The 17,666-nt window shown below is 36.6% G+C and overlaps 1 protein-coding gene across 4 annotated transcripts in view; it reads right to left on the bottom strand.

The window, feature by feature from the left end:
* Positions 1-36: 36 nt before the first annotated feature.
* The window catches only part of LOC147285256 (binding protein), a 35,951-nt gene continuing 18,321 nt past the window's right edge, over positions 37-17,666 (bottom strand). For all 4 annotated transcript variants that reach the window (XM_086245516.1, XM_086245520.1, XM_086245517.1 and 1 more), the window contains 22 exons: positions 17,174-17,606; positions 16,693-17,029; positions 16,345-16,533; positions 14,711-14,972; positions 14,366-14,557; positions 14,062-14,280; positions 13,805-13,981; positions 13,380-13,495; positions 10,618-11,082; positions 10,249-10,462; positions 8,890-9,111; positions 8,261-8,728; positions 7,851-8,180; positions 7,303-7,755; positions 7,162-7,208; positions 6,965-7,058; positions 6,500-6,706; positions 5,749-5,874; positions 5,286-5,657; positions 4,944-5,175; positions 3,053-3,816; positions 37-523 (listed from right to left, as the gene is read on the bottom strand). In XM_086245516.1, coding sequence (XP_086101642.1) covers positions 3,128-3,816; positions 4,944-5,175; positions 5,286-5,657; positions 5,749-5,874; positions 6,500-6,706; positions 6,965-7,058; positions 7,162-7,208; positions 7,303-7,755; positions 7,851-8,180; positions 8,261-8,728; positions 8,890-9,111; positions 10,249-10,462; positions 10,618-11,082; positions 13,380-13,495; positions 13,805-13,981; positions 14,062-14,280; positions 14,366-14,557; positions 14,711-14,972; positions 16,345-16,533; positions 16,693-17,029; positions 17,174-17,606 — 5,844 coding nt within the window. In that variant the 3' untranslated portion in view covers positions 37-523; positions 3,053-3,127. The remainder of the gene's footprint in view (positions 524-3,052; positions 3,817-4,943; positions 5,176-5,285; positions 5,658-5,748; positions 5,875-6,499; positions 6,707-6,964; positions 7,059-7,161; positions 7,209-7,302; positions 7,756-7,850; positions 8,181-8,260; positions 8,729-8,889; positions 9,112-10,248; positions 10,463-10,617; positions 11,083-13,379; positions 13,496-13,804; positions 13,982-14,061; positions 14,281-14,365; positions 14,558-14,710; positions 14,973-16,344; positions 16,534-16,692; positions 17,030-17,173; positions 17,607-17,666) is intronic.

Raw genomic sequence — 17,666 nt, 5'->3', positions numbered from 1 at the left:
TTTAGAGAGTTTATGTTTAGTAAATATGCCACACACTTAAAGAAATAAAAGGGTAGTCATTTGCTTTAGAAAAGAAGGCACTGCAGCCCATCTATACAAGGTTTGAAGAATTAACACTTGCTACTTGGAAAAGGAAAAATCAGAGTTGGCCTGCCACTGTGGTTAATACACAATCTTTTAATTCTAACCTATCAAGACATAATGTACATGTATGTGTCAACACTCCTCAAGATGGGAGATGAGGAGCAATGAATTGTTAGAGGGAAGTATTTTACCATTTTGAAATGTTACAGAAAAGTACAACTCACAAAGTTCTCGAGCTCTGCATGTGTTTACATTAATATAAACTGGAGCTTGAACATGCTTCAAAACTGCTCAAGTAATGCCAGTGGATCTGCATGTATCTTATTGTCTTCAGTTCACACACCAAAAAGTCTGGGAGGCAAAACCAAATTGTTAGGGAGCCGAGGCCCTGGCATGTAGTATATAAGGCTCAACATCTTGAAATCTTTTGTAGAGACTCCTGAAAGGGTGACAAGATAATCACAATCTGAAGGCAATGCAAGCAAAATAGTATAATAATTTCAACTGTCATTTTGGGTACTTCAACCACATTTTTTGTAATCCAAGAAATAAAGAGGGAAGACTGGAAAAACAGTGAATGCAACTTCAAATAAACACATTTAATATTATATATGTAATAAACAATTGAATCTTAAACACATTTAACTACAGGCATTTTCCAAAAGCAAAAATACAGCGCTCATTAGTTATATCAATTGCAACCTGTGATGTAGACAAGAAATATGAGGTCCAGCTGCCGTATTGTTGTAATTTTCAGATATTGACCGATTCAAGTTTTATCACGTGGGAATAAACATGCAATATCAGTTGGCGTCATATCATAGTTCCAAAGGTTATGTCCTAAAAGATTCAGGCTGAATCAGGTACTCTCTAAATTTAGAGTTATACATGTTTTTAAGTGCAACGGAAGATCTGATATTTCACAAAAGTTTAGTCTTTCCTTGGGTGTTGGGTGTAAGGTAAAATCGTTTATGCATTTACTAGGTAGTCCTTCCTGCTTAATTGTACTCGAAGAACCGCTTTTATTGTATATTTGAGTAGTTATGGCAAAAAAAGAAAAAGAAAAGAATATTTGAGTATTTTGAGGGACTCTCTGTCTCTGTCTCTCTCCATTGTTTACAGTGACAGAACAGTTCCCAAAAGCTCCCTTTTTCTGGGTTTTTATTTTCCCAAAAGAAAGACACATTAAAAACACAAACAATACAAATTAGTGGATTAAAACCCCATTTTAGTTGCCATCAGAAATTCCAGCAACCTATCCCTTTCCACGCCCTCCAGCAAGTTTTACAAACCCTAAGCCTGTGACATGAAGCATATACGGGTAAGCTTCCAAGCCTATCCAACATTATTAACATGCCTCTTTATTTCCCTAATTAACAGTCATACTACATCAGTTCAAAAAAAAAGAGAAAAAAAAAAAAAAACCCTTCATAGTACAAGAAATTTAGCTGCACTGATAATGTCCAAGAATTGACAACACAAAATGACTTCATTTTGGTGGCATCACTATTGAACCTTTTTTTTGAAAAGAGGCATCACTATTGAACCTTACACATTCAGTTATGAAACGGCACACACTAGTTTGAAATGGAGTTTTGGAACAACAAAATAAGTGATCTAAAATCAACAAACTAGCACATGCTAAATCTTTTTTCAATGAGGTAGCCAAGACAATTTTTCAGGCAAAGACTAACAATAAGTGCAGGCGAATGTGTACTTACTAGTTACTACTCATGGTTATAGTTTCAAAGAAGTATTCTAAACTGGAACGTTTCCATCTTGTTTCCCATACCCAAAATCACTACATGCTAGGTTGCCATCTAAATAACTCTTTTGTCTAGTCCATAGGTGGTTCAAAGGAGAATTTTGTTGGTTGCTTTGTTATTCAGCACTAGAAGCATCACACACACGTTACACATATGCAATACAACAAACTACAATAGGAAGAGAGGAAGTGGAGTGCATGAAATGAGGGTGGATTGGTTGGAAGTGAGGTATATGCAGTTATGATATACGTTATCCTTAAATTTTAAATCTATTAATAAAATTGTTTAAAATAGTAAAGGTATAAATGTAATTGACATTTTCTATATTAAGATTGAAAAAAAGTGCTCCCCTAATAATATTATATAGAATAATATATAATATATAAATGGAATAACTCAAAGTAGTTAACTGCTACTGCAGACATGCAAAAGCTACGCGTGTCTGCACTCCGTTCTTGCACTTATGGTTAAGTGCATTGGAGAAATCCCCTATATATATTATGCTGTCTTGTTCACACATACCCACATAGACAGGAACACACCCACCCACCCACTCACCCACCATTTGTTGTACTATCCAACTACCTTAAGCTGATGAATCAATTCACCCACTTGCAACAAATTAGGATTTAATCCATCTGACACTGTTTCTAATTAAAAAGAAATAAGTAGTTCTATTTGAACTCCAAATTTGCTCCTTTTACTCCCCAATTATTTTTCTTATGTATGAAATTACTTTATTATTGCTTTTTCTAAAAAGCCCTAGCCATGGCTGCCACACACAGAGGTCCTGCTGTAAAGAGAACCATGGAGGTGCCGCTGTACATCCATTAGGTTCAAGATGATCTCACATTGAGCCAAACTGCTCAGTTCAAACATATGTACAGAATGTTAAAGAGAGTTTTCTTTTTTGGTGCTACTTTACAACCAATCACAAGGGGTATTGATTTTAGGTTTCAAGATATTCAACTCTGTTCTACAAGAGTCTTTTCTTGATAGCCTTAGAAACCTGTCTAACAGCAACAGCATCGCAACAAAAATTTAACAAAAACTTAATACCAGTAAATTGATCAGTGACTATAAGTCCCAAAGGACAAACATCAACCAAAATTATTACATCTAAATATGTCCAAATAATGTCAAAAATGAAACTAATCAAAATTTAAAATGTGAAAACTTGTAAGAAAGTGACAGCAACATACCTGGGACTAACATCACGGATCCTGCTCGCCATTGTAACTCCATAATTTCTATGCCAAATGGTTAATCTACCCTGTTCAAGAAGGTTTGGATTTTAAATTTCGAGGAAGGCTTTTTCGAAGTTGAGGATTTTCTATAGAATACACGAGAAGGGTTCCGTCTTTTGTTCCAGCTAAGAAGCATTCTTCTGGGGTCACCGTTAGGGATGTTATCATCTTTCCAACTCCATTATATTTCTTTATGACCTCAAGTGAATTCATAGAGCGTACAACTATTTGCCCTTGGTCACCAGCACAAACCAAAAATTCACCACACCCACTCAGCTCAACACAGTTGAGGCGTCCATTGGATTCAGAAGAGGCAAGATGTTTACCGTTAATTGAGTACAGATGCAAACTTAGATCATCATCAGCGTAAAACACGATCCTACCATGCCGAGAGGCAACAAGCTTTGACAATGCACATCCAGATGGATGGCGCAAGGATCTTACATATCTTCCATCCTGAAGGGTGTGAAAAACACAAGTTCCATCTTTCGATCCACTGATAACTATGTCAAGCTCCACGCTGACATATAAGCATGTAATTATATCATCATGTCCACAGAGAATACGAAAAGGAGTTTCAACAATGACATAATCTTTACGAGGTAATTCAGTCTGTGTATTACGAGGTCTCTTTTCTTGGATTTTACCTCGGAAAACTTCCCACACCATGATTGTAGTGTCATAACTTCCAGTTGCAAGGAAGCTTCCATCAGATGTCACTGCAGCATATCAATGATACAGCTCAGAAAGTACTTTGAGAGTTTGAGAAGCATTCTACCAAACTAAAAAGCCAACAACCAAACCCTTGCTCAGAGGAAGAGAAATCAGTGGACTTGTTATTTGATACAAAATAAATGGCATTACAATGGCAGTACATCGGTTATCACAGATCAATCCAGAAAAAAGCACATATGCATGACATTGCATAGAATTCTGAGATTTTGCTTCAGCATTTCTCACTTGACTCGTATGTCTCCATCATGTCACGTCATGATTTACGATGTAAAATGTTACAATGACCAAAATAATATGATAAATTGCGGGATAAAAAATCTATTAAATTTAGATTGTAATAGCTTATTCTGTGATCTTCTTCATACATAATTTAGCATCAATTATAATAGCATAGTAATGAATATGATTCGATGTATGACAGTAACCCATATTGCAAAACAATCACCACAACCATATCGCATAACACGCTTTGGATGTTTGGGGGTAAACAACCATAATATTTGAAAGTAAACAAATCTAAAACTTGTAAACTATTAAATTGTCTTTCAGAGAGTGAAGCCTCCTTGTGCAGGGGGAAAAAATCATGACCCACCAAGAAGCATGATTTATCTACATGATGCATCCATGATCTAACCGGGTAAAAACACATAAAAGCAGGCAACATTTAACCAACCACAACAATAGAGCACCTGAGCCTTGCCTCAATATAAGACTACATGCACTGCAATGCGTTAGAAAATATCACATAGCCCACATGTTACACCCTTAGAGAACCACATGGCCCTTCTATCAACACCCTCCTGAGATCAAACAAACCTACGCATGTGTTTTCTGTTATTTTTAGTCTACTTTAAAAATGAGCAAGTATGGACTATAAAGTATAAAGCAGCATGTTTTTATTTTTAAATTTTATTTGGGAGAAAATCCACTTGACCCCATTACAATAATGCTCTTCACTTGGCCACCTAATGATCTAGAAAGCCAATCCGCCTCCCTACGGTTTATCCAATTACATTTTCTTCAAATGGGGTAAGCAAATGTTGTCTTTACCTTCACATACATGTGCCTTGTGAAGGTAAAGATAATTTTGTCTTCCAGTTATGAAACATACCTGCAACACAACTGACCACATCCTTATGCTGTCTGATGCTTTGCACCAATCTGCCATCATTTAACGATATAACCTGAAAGCTATTTTCCCAATTGCCACATGAGATCAAAAAATTCTCAGATGGTGTTTGCATTGTCACAAAGCATTGTGATCCAAGCTCAACATTTTCAGCCTTCGGACTCCCAATTTTACGAGGAGAAAGAATATCAGAACCAATGCCAAAAGAAGGATCCTGCAAAAGTTTATTTAATTAGTATGCATCCTAACGTACTTCGAGGAAAAAAATCCTATCAAACATTACAATAATACAATCCAGTAATTCAAGAAAGAACTAAGACCAACCTGAGAGCCAGAGAAGGTAAAATTTCCACCAGATTGCAGTGAGGTTGTCAACCATATCTTAACTGACAAGGTGAGCCCCTGGTTTACAAGGACAATATTCGAGTCCACTGTACGAATATATAAGGTAGCTGGCTGTGGATGACTTGAACTACAAGCAATTGAAGTCAAGTTAATAGACCCAGGTGCAAAGCGCAAAGGATGAGCAATTGGTATTGGTGGCCCTCTTCTTGGGTGTTTTTTACGGAAAATCTGAATTGGCGTCTGGCCAAAATTTGCAATTTGGTCTTCAATTGCCGATCTTTGCAAATCGTCTTCCATGGTTTCCAGATCAACGGCACCTTCATAGGTTAAGTAATAAAAAATATTTGCTGCCTGTATTTCAATAATATTTTCACAGATCAGTATATTAGTAATAAATGAACAATATACAAGAGACAATTTTCAGGATTGATTAGAAAGGTACCTCCACAGCTGGTTTTCCACGCTGCTTGTAACCAAATATCAAATCTATCCAATGATGTAGATTAGAGCTAACATATTCACTTTCAAGGGCCTCCCTGTTCTTGTTAATAAATTCTTCAGGTGAGCCCTGTACAAATAATTGGATCAGAGTTTTTCCGGGAGGAAGAAAAGAAAACAAACGGTGTATCTAATATAAACACATCTCACAACCGCATGCTATAGGAAAGAGACAAGAGGGAGCAGGGTGGAGGGAGGAAAGATCCAAAGGCAAAGTTTCTGAAGTTATCTTATGTGTAAGCACAAATCCTTTATCTGGCTTCCAAATGGACGAGCGGAAACCCTATGAGAATTTACCTCACATATTTGTCACTACTTACCAGATAATAAATCCCTTGTTTCTAATAAGGACACACCAGAAAATAATAAAGGCAATGAAACACAGAGGAATTGAAACATTTTGGATTCAGCTATTACCATCCAACATTTTGGATCAGCTACATCACTTCCTATCACCATAAAATCTTTCAATGGGACACTTTACCCTTTGAATTGAAACAAGCTCAATGGGTCTTGTACAACTATAGAAACTCACTAAGTTATGTTTTAACGAATATCCCTGTTGCCTTATCATAACAGATCCTATTACTCTATGTATAAAAAACAACACACATTATGAACCCAAAAATTGCAATGATGAGGAAAAAGATTTTTCCTTCCTACAGTATTAGGTACTTGGAGGAGATATCATATACCTTCGCCCAGGGTGGTAGACAAACATCTCCAATAGGTCCACCATCTTGTTTCACTCCTAAATGATAGGAGTTTGAATTGACAAGAAACTCTGGCATGTAATAGAACTCAGGTATTAACTCCTTCACATCACTTGTATTAGAAAGGCAGTTCTGATATGTGGCCTCAATGCTTTGAAAGAGACGATCTGCATGGTCAAATTTTCCACCCTGACAAAAAACAAGTGAAATCCATGTACCATAAGTGATACAGTAAACAAACAAGAGATCGAAACACTAATAATCCCAAGAGTGATTAGGGCCCGTTAAGTATTATAACTTATAAGACATGTTTTGGGGAAAGAAAAAGTGTAGAGGCCAAAGGAATCTCCTTATTGTAATAGAATAGAAGAGGATTAAACCGTAATTGAAAGACTTGAAACATATCGTAAGGTACTTAAAAGAGTGTGATATTGTCCATCAGAGTACCTGTAAATTTCGATGTAGAGAAGTAAATGGCTCTAATCTCAAGAGGTAATAAAGCACGATTCCCATGCTTGAGTAATGAGATCCATAGTAGAAACTGAAAAAGTTAACAAGCAATGCTGCACGTGAGACAAATCATCGAAAGAGCATCTTTGGACTTAAAAATAACCACTAGGTCTTGATCTGGGCTTGGATATTACCTAGGTATATCAGGGTCAGAGAAGCTACGGTATCTATCTTCAAACACCTGCATGGAGAAACAAGCCACCGAAATATTTATTAAAAAGATGCAGAAAATGTGAATTATGTTTTCCATAAAATTAAACCATATATAAACCAACCTCAAACCGTTTCATATCAAGTGCTCCAACCGGTTTTGAAAGATCCCGGAAGGTTGAAGACTTGTTAAAATCAAGAATCTCCGAGGAATAATCAGCCAAGACCCAAGGAAAGACAGGATATTGTGTCAAATCATTATAAGATCTTCCAGCCAACGTATTGAGAATCATTAGATATTCAAAGTTTGTCATATCCCGTTTCCTCCAACTCTCTCGAGCAGCTTCTGCCATCTCCAGTGCTACACGTCTATCAACAAATGAAATAGCTCCACTTTTGTCCCTACCACTTCCTTTTGGAAATAAGTATTCATTTCTGGTAGTAACTATTAAGGTTCCAATATCTTTTGCCTCCTTCTGTGATGAGAAATTCAAGAATATCGGTGCAGCTGAATTGCTGAAGAAAATCTCTATGGCAGTGTATCGAAGCAAATAACGAGTCCAACAGACAGATTTTATCTATGATCATCCATAAGAAAACAATAAGAAAGATGAATACGATTTGATGCAAGAGATACTAAAGCAAAAAGTAAATTGAATTAATTCTTCCTTACCCTGCCCATGTTCCATCTCCTATGTCGCTTAATATATTTTAATTGTTTTCTTTTAAGAACATTTTCATTCATTGCCTCAAACTTATCGGCTGTGGCACCCTTCTCCGAATCCAAATCAAGGTATATAGGCTGTTTTAGAGATTTCTGCTTTTGATCAGGTTTGGTCAGGTCATAATTGCTTGAAGCATGGAAGTTTCTGAAAACAGATGATCCTCCAGTACCTTCAACCAAAGATTCGCCAAAGAAATGCAAGACATTTTTCATGACTGCCAAATGTCCAGCTAATTTTCTTTTTGGGGTTACAAGTACACAACGAACTGATGTAAGGACCTGAATCACAAATCCAGACATAAGAAATCTATTTGCATTTTTATAATGCGTCTTAAACATAGTCATCTAGTGCTGCATACCTCACTAGTTTCTGTTTCGAGTGAAGAGGAAGAAGAATCTTTTCTATCCTGCATCCAATCACTGGTGTCCTTGGCTAATTCTGAGCACTGGCTGTCTGAAGTATCTTTGGGGATGGAGGGCTTCTGCCCACCAAGTTCAGTATCAATTTCATTGGGTTCTGAGCTCCCCTCATCAGTAATCTTCCATACTCCTTTTAGCAAAAACCGCTTCATTTGCTCAGGAATGTGCCCTACGAAACCAGATTTACTTTCATTAACAGGAGGTGTAACCTCATTGCTAGGCATGGAGGATGACGGATGACACAGCTTTTCATCAAAATGATAATTCTGTCTCAGCTTTGGCCTACGTCGCCAGTTATCTTCTGTCTTGTCAAGTTTCCAATGCCTTACAGCAATATTTGGAAAAGGATTTGCAGACCATGGACCTCTCTCATCAATCAAAGCACGAAACATGTGTATCCACTTTTCCTGGAAAATTAACTCTGTTAGCTATAACAAGTACTAGTAAGACATTCATCACCAGTTCAAAGAGAAAACAAAAGTAATAAACAAAAGAAATTGCATGGCCTTTATTTATTTATTCATTTGCAAAAGCGATATTCAATAACAGAGAAAAATGGTCTACATACAGCAAAATTTTGCTGCTCCTCCTCATGATTAAGCTGGAATGCAGCTCTTCTGCTGTCATCTAAAGCAAGAATGGAGGTCAAGCTACTTTGTATCTCATCTTCAAAAGCTTTCCTATTATTAGCTTCTGCAGAGGAGTTTTCATCCATCCTAGAGTGGAGCTCACGCAACTGCCTATGGCGATCGGCATCTAATGACTTCAAATATCTTGCCTCATCAGCAACCTGAAAAACAAAACTAAACAGTCAAACAGTGGATGGCGTGCTAGGCAGGAGCAAAATAAAATTGGTGGACATGGCAATCAGCAAAACCTTTACAAATAATGACAAATAAAAGAGGATCACTTTTTTGCTAAGTACAAGGATAAGTGGCATGTGCAATGAAGAAGTTGATATAATTTTAGTTTTAAATTATGGCGAAGAATGCCTGTGTGATTAGAGGTCAAAGAAAAACAAGCCAAAAGAAAATACTCATGCACCCTCATTGAGTATCAATTACAGACACATTTAGAGTTGAAATGAAACAAGTGTTATCCTCAAGGAAATGACATGTAATTAAGGTAATATGTTTTATTACATTCTTTGGACCTTGGATGTGCAAGTGACCATGTAGTATGGGTTATTTTGGTTTATCATAAAACTACTCCAACCTTGAATGCAGTTGACTCAGAATGACAGATAAATGGGCTGACAAATATCAACACAAAATAGAAGTGTCAAACAGGCTGAGCTGGCATGAGTACAACACAAGTATCCATGTTGTGCTGTGCTCAAATACCTGGCCCATTTTGCATGACACAAGCAAGAAACAAGCTGGAATTAACATTTTTTTGTGTTTCTAAAAAACTCTTCTATGATCAAATTCAATTGATCATAAGACAATGACTCTTTTTTCTTTTTGATCAAAGAAATGACTCTTATGTGTAATTTTTCAGTTTTTTTATATTTCCAATGTAAATGATAAAATAAAATGATCATTTATTGGTAATGTTATTATTATGTGTTTTACTTTCTTTCCTCAACCCCCCTTACTAGTTAATTACCACCTTAGTAACTCAGGCTAACAATTTTAATAAATTATAACTTTAGGAAAAAAAAAAACACATACACATACACATGGACTCAAGCAAAAGCATGGTACATGGATGGGGGCATTCAGATCTAGGTCTGGGACAATCGTGCAAAGCACAACATGGCACAAAGCTCGATTGGGCCCCATTTAAATGGGCTATCTCAGGACGGCATGGCCCATTTCACACCTCTAACACAAAATAAAAATACAAGCAATAACACTATGCAAGTACGAGGATAACTATCATGACTAATAAATATAACAGCACTAAAATAACTTGGGAGACGCACCGCTGCAAGCACTCGATCCCTCTGAATTAGATTGTGAATGGGCCCTGTTTCTTTTACGTTGGTGCTTGAATCCAAGGAGTCCTCTCTGCCCATAATACTAGTAGCAAGCATTGATTTGCCAAAGTTGACAGTTTCTCGAATCAAGTGTGATATAACATGAAAACGAGCACCATCATCTAACATTCCAAAGTGTTGCCTAACAACAAGCAAAGCCCTGGCCACAATGTTAACTGAAAGTTACATTCATGTGGATAATGCTATAAACAAAGGAAATCACAAATTTATATCCTAAATTACCACAAACATGCTTAATTATATTCCCAACATCTATGAACTTGGTTAGAATCCATAAAGGAGAAAAATCAGTACCAAATGAACAGCTGCAATCTGCTTTTGCTTTGCTCATCATCAGCTGCCAAGAGACATGGGAGAAGCGAAATGACCTGTTGGACGCATCGTGATGCTCTTTCTAGAGAAGATCTGCAGAGATATAGGATTACAAGTCGAAAAATAATTCTTGGGCACCTCTCCCCTCGTAAGAGCATTGCCTTATCAACATTTTTGTTTGGTTTTCCACCAAGTGCGCTGCCTATCCCTCCTGATACAACAACTGCAGCCACCTCCGCAGCAGGTATGTTCAGTGATTCTACTAAGCCACGTGCTCTTTGGCCAAAAGATGGGCCCACAGATGGTGACGATTTGGGTAATGACTTGCTTGGCCCCTTACCATTCATTTCACTTATAATAACCCACAAATTGTCATACAGATACCACCACTTGTCATTGACCATGTCATCTTCAATATTGGTCGGCTGCTTGCAACTCCCAGCAATCCTGAAAGTTGAGTCAATCAAACCATGAATAGATTGTGAAAAGGAAAGACAGTGTAAACTGGAGAGGTCCTGGAACCCACACTGACTCCAAAGAAAAGATAATATAAAGAAAAAAACAAAGCTGCACAAGGAACTTCAAGATTGAAAAGAGAAAAGATCCTAACAAATGATTTTATGCATCAAGTCTAGAACAGATTCATTCTTTCTGCATCCAAATTAAATCATGCTTGCAAGTTTAAAAATGCAAACTTTATGACTAAGTAATTATGAGTCATGACAACAGTTGCAATCCATATCCATCAATGTTAAGGGGATTGTAAATGATCTTTTGACAGAGAGTTGTTCAGAAGACCTGAGAATAAAAAATTGAGCAAGTGTTGTATTACTTATTAAGTTTGTTCAAGCCTAGGGAGGATATTGAAGCTCGGTTTTTGAGTTTCTAGAGAATTTTCTAAATTGTCTCCTTTCCTCAAATTCAAATACATCTTTAAGTATCTAGTAGAAAGATGAATACATCAAAGACAATTACATGCATTCATATGTTCACATTATTTTATATGACTGATGTAACCTACACTCTGAAGTCGAATGATCGGTATTCCTGCGCATGTTTCATATCAATTTAACATGGTATTATGCATGTAACACATATATGTACGAATACATGTATCAGTGTGTAGATTAGCATCCATGGATTTACAAAAATATATACCAAACAATCATTATCACATGATTGGAGGAACTTTAGTATTTCAATTTTTCACGTTTTGTCAGTTTAAAAAAGAGTCAGTCAACAAAGGAAGCCAATGACATTAGGGCTCAAACCCTGTCTTCCATGACGAGCATAGTGATTCTGGGCCCAAACTTGGCGCACATTGATGCAGGCAATAAATGATGTTTGTGATATAGAAGAGTGTCACGATATTCAAAAGGTCTTTCACTTTTTTTTCAATCATATAATAAGTAGAGTATTATATGAATGAAAGAGTGTTAAAAGGGACTTTTCAGTTTTCAGTTCTTCTCTAGTCCAATAAAATTGTTGTTTCCTATCAAAGAGAAAAGAAGGCAGAGTATTCTTTGTCCAAAGAGAAACAAAATTTTCTTAACACAAAAACAAATATTATTAACACAAGTTTCTCATTTTCCTATCAAAAAACACAAAAACAAAATGTACTGTGCATGACTGCTGAATTACAGGAAGAAATAAGAGAACACAACACTATAATCTATCAAAATGGTGACATTAAAAACATCTGAGACTACAAAAAGCAAACTGATCACAACAGCTAGCAAATTCAGCATAATAGTTGAGAAGGAAATCTCCCTAAAATCTGCAGTAATCGGCGCCCAAAAAGTTTGACCAAAATCCAACTTTGTTTTGAAAAGAAACAGAATTTATTGCCATGCACAAAAGAGATTACATAGTAGTGGACACGAGATCCACTTCAGAGGATACAACAAAACAGGTTGAACCAGACAGTACAAGCTAAGCAGAGAGTTATAAGTGTGACTAGCCAGGACAAAGAGCTAAGATCTAGAAAAATTAACACAATGCAGCCTTCCAATTAATCACTATATCCGGAAAATAAAGGTCCCTAAACTCTGAAGAAACGGATGCCCACAGTGCAGAGCAAAATAATATTCTGTCGCATAATTCATCCTGCCCATCCCTGTTCTTATTTTCAAAAATTCTTTTATTCTCTCTAACCAAATAACCAAACAGCGAGCACCACACATGCCCAAAAAACTTTAGCCTTCTTTCCACCCCCTAACACCTTGTGAATTTCACTCAACAAGTAATAGCATCCGCTTCTGGTACTACCCAATTGACATTCATCTCCCTAAATAACTTCCCCAACAGACTTACAGCAGTTGGGCAATGTAGAAAAACACAATCCACAATCATTATAAGTAAGCTAAAAATGGGGACAATGCCCATTAGTCTAGAGATCAGATTATAATAAGAGAAAGAGGGGCAATACCTATTTTCTGTTTATCAAAGTATTGGTGCCACTTCTTTCATTTATTACTTTCAAACCACACTAGCCAAAGGTCAAAGATAACAAAACCTAGGTACATATTATTAGACATAGACATCAGATTAAAATAAGTAGCATAACTACTTACAACATTTATAATAACATAAGCCACTATTTGTCTGGCCAGATATATTAAAAGCATAAACAAACACTAATCCCTTATTGGATAACTTAAATCTACAAAGACGATATTAGTGACTGACATCAAATTGGGGCATCAGTTTCAGAAATAAAAATTTGCAATTCAAGAAACCAGTACCTGGATATTCGGGTATCAATTTCTCCTTGCAGCAGTTCATACAAAGCAGAGGCATAATCTTTTTGGTGTTCTAACTCTAAGGAATCAAGGGAAAAATCAGAACTACTTGCCGGAAACTGCAGGAAAGTCAAATATTAAATTGATAACCTCATCTCAGTGACTAACAGTAAAGTAAGTAAGGGAGAGCATCATTAATAAGTTAGAGTAATGCAATTTTGAGTGTCAGTGATCATGGAGTATCTATTGATTCATTGGCTGATTTAGTAGTGACTACAAGGTAGCTTTGCTTTGTGTAGTTGTGTAAGATGATAAATTCTTTGCTGTACCCATTGTTCTTTTCTATTTCTTTCTTTTAAGCATGGGTGTGATGGCGGAGCATGGGAAAAAAGTAGTTATATGACTTAAATTCCAGGTAAGCTGAATACCGGAAGTTTTAGGTCGACTTCGGTGACAAGTATCTCATCGACCAGTCTTAGAAGGTATAATGTGTTGTCCCGACATGGTTGGGAGATCACAATATTCTCTTCAGAAGATAATTCCACCAGTCTCTGCACCAGATCCTTATATATATCACGAAGCAAGTATCGAAATGAAACGCCAATCTGCCAAAAATAAACCTAGAGGTCATATAAGTTCATAATTAGAGATATAAATCAAGGGCACAGTGTGGATTTCGACGTACTTGTTCACACTGCAGTTGTAGGAATGTTATCGTCTCTTCTAACTGTTGCCACCCACCTTTTACAGAATGAACATAGTGACAAAGAACAACACAAAATAGATTCCTCACTAAATCTTGCTCGTTTTTCTCATTGTTATCTTGATCTTGTGGATAAACTTTATAGTCTTTGAACACACCAAGCTTCACACAAGCTGTTAACCAGGCACTCCACCCAAATTCCTAGTTATGACATTTGAGTAATAAGAGGATTGAGAGGATAGTTAAATAAGAGAAAGTAGAATATCAAAAACTTGTAGCATAATACCATAAAAGCTTCAACATTGGAAGGATCTGAATCAAGAAGATCAAGTAAATCTCTGATAATTTTCATTCTTGAAGCCGCATCCTCACAGTCAGACAGGAATCTGAAAATAAGAACCAAAATTTGAGGGAGGAGAAAATGAGAGCTATGTGCTTTGCTTCTCTGCCTCTCAACCTGGTTGTGTTTCTGTAACACCTGTAAAAATGAAAAAAACTCACAGCTAAGTTTGCACAGCATCCTAAATAAAAAAGCTAAACAAGAATACAACTAATAATTGCACAGCTACAATGACGGGATGATCTAACCAGATTTCTTTTTTCTTTTTTGTTTATATTTTGTTACAAATACCTGTTTGGGGCTAGCACCACCAAGAAGAGCATCAAACAAGGTCGCGCACAAGTTATCTGTTTGTGGAAACCTGAATAACCTATCAGACATGGCTGAAAAAATTGGTTGCATCCTCATACTGATTTTTTTATGGCCGTCTGAAAGAGATCGGGATCTTCCGACTCCAAGATTGAAAAATCTTGCTCCCTTCTTCTCAGATGGAATTTCAACCAAAAGTTTTCCAAGGAGCTGCAAGCTGAGCAATCTGATAGGTTCATATTCCCTAAGGAAAACAAAATAGAAGGAACAAGATATAAGTAACTGTATAGCTTGTGTTTCTTATGAATACAAATATGTATATGAAAAGTGACTGTATAGCTTGTGTTTCTTATGAATACAAATATGTATATGAAAAGTGACTGTATATTCTGAATCACTGATTTCAAGGAGATCCTTTTGCAGCTTCAGTAATAGTAATTTTGTAACACTCCCGAATCACACATCGACTATGCACTGGGCAGGTCTACACTTAAGTAAGGCATAAGAATCTAAATGTCAACTTGAGCTAGCACCTTTGGAGGAGGATTGGGTCCATTAAAGATAGTATTAGAGCAGTTCATCTTTTTACAAATGTGTGACTTAGAGGTAATAGTAATAGTTATGACAATGACTCCCTGCTCGTGAGGGAAAGGGCATCGCCCCCTATGCTATGCGTTGGGAAGATCTAGGTTACTAAACCAGCAGCCTTGCACGATTCAAGGAAAAGGTTGAATGGAACTCAGATATGTACAGTTGGAATTGGGGAGAACAAGGTTGAAGATGCTAAGCAGCTTTTGGACCGAACATTAAGATAATGGATTTTATAACAAAAGGCTTACATTCAACCAAAGAACACCTAAAACTGAAATATTAATTCCATTGCCCAACATGTACCTGATGAAGTTCTATTTTACTTCATATTAGAGCATAATTACATGATTGGTTCTCCAACAGCCTTGCATGATGTCTTGAGCGGGTTGGAGATGAGAGATAGAGATTGTAACTTCATTGGATTTTACTGTATTTCAGTTCTCAAATTCGGAGCAGGTTGTTGCATGCATGTGTTTATGGGTTTAGCCAAGAGGTCGAGGTTTTTTGGGTATTGGAGCAAAGGAGGCTATTAATTTTCGGTGTTGTGTTGTTCAGTTTTGGCTTTTATTTGGATTGTTTGGATGAAAAGAGAAAAAAACCTCTAGGACAGCCTGGAAGAGGTAGTTTTTATTTGGGACAGAATGAGATATCTTGCCTTTCTTTGGACGTCTTTGTCAAAACATTTTAGGAATATTCCCTTTAATATAATTCATCCGATAGAGTTTTGAGTTGATGTATATTTGTTATGCTATGGTAGTTGCTTTTGCTTAAACAGTTACAGTCAGTAATGCAAGTAGCTCAAATTCTTCTGAATCTATTCTTACTGAGTTGTGGAGAAGCAGTAGTGTCACAGTCACAGCACATATGATATATGAGTTATTAAGAGAACATGTATATTAAAAGAGTACACAACATAAGGTATTGGACGAAAATTTGCACCCTCTGATGATTAAAGAAAGCAGGTCACCACTGTTCTCTAGCGTGAAAATTTATCTATCATTGCATTCATAAAATTGAATGCATACCTCTGAAGAAGATTGACAAATATGTGACAGCCACCAATCAAATTGACCTGTTCAAGGAAAGCTGCAAGCAGTGGTTTTTGAGAAAGTGCTCGAATAACCATATGTAAAACATCCTCAATACAGGTCATATCCTGACTTGTTTCAAAAAAAGCTATTAGAGCTCTTATATCTGCTGCTGCAATTTTCTGCCTGCATATTCCCCAGAAACTTTTGAGTTTCCACTTAAAACTTGAAATGGATGACATAACAGTCTGTAGCATCAATTATGTTCATTGGAAAGGGAGCACTATACTCGCAGAATTATGTTTGGAAACAATAAGAAAAATCCTAAAGTGGAGGAAACCATACCTGAGGCTCATTTCACCAAGGCTCAACAAAAGAAGACGAATTTTACGTATTTCTACAGAACTGGGTCTCTCTCCAATAACTTGGTTTGTGATGGGATGAAGGAGAGGCATGTTTCCAATAGCAAATCGAAATTTTGGATTATCCCAATAAAATTGGCGTATTATATCAATAACATGGGGGAGCCGACAAAGGCTTTTAAGCAACCTTGGATCATTATCAAACTGCTGGATGAGAAACATGTATAATTCACGCTGAACCTTATAAACCGTGTACAGCCAGATGAGAGGGTTAAGAAATATGCTAGATATAGCATCTTTAGTAAGCAGCTCTGCCAAGCCTAAAGATAAAATGAAGAACATTAATACATTTGGAGGAATATATGACTCAGAGACTACAGCAGAATGATAATAAGATAAAAATTAAAAAAATTAAAAAAAAATTTGGTCATATGAGAATTGAGGAATGGTTAATAAATTTATACCGCAGTTTGCGACCACATTAAACAGATGTTTTAAAGCTGAAAGTGTTTCCAAATTAAGTTGCTGAGGAGGAACTGATTGTAACAAGAATCCCAGTATTGAGAATCCAGAGAGAAGATGCATCTGTTGCTGATTAGCTAAGTTCTCATCCAACACAGAAGCTATAAGCTCAATGACTTCAGCAGTCACCCGCTCTCTTGTGATAGGTATAGGCAATGAATGCTCATATTTCCCATTTTCTTCATTTTCAAATTTTTCAGACTGGGCAATAAGAGGGAAAAACACTGATACACCACCAACACAGTAAATTATCTGTTGCAATAAGCGCCTGGAACATTGCTGTGTGCCAACCATCACGGTTGCTTCAAATGAGTTCCTATCTAATGCATGATCCAGCATTGGTGAAACATTAAATAGTGTCCTGCCATCACTTGCCTGAAAGAAGAAACCAAATGCTTACTGCTTAGAGTACTAATTTTCTTTTTGTGGTAAGTA

Source organism: Dryas octopetala, chromosome 5 (genome assembly GCF_963921425.1).
Source record: "Dryas octopetala chromosome 5, drDryOcto1.1, whole genome shotgun sequence".
Lineage (NCBI taxonomy): Eukaryota > Viridiplantae > Streptophyta > Magnoliopsida > Rosales > Rosaceae > Dryas > Dryas octopetala.
The sequence above is the reverse complement of the archived record's forward strand: the minus strand, read 5'-3'. Positions and strand labels throughout refer to the sequence as shown.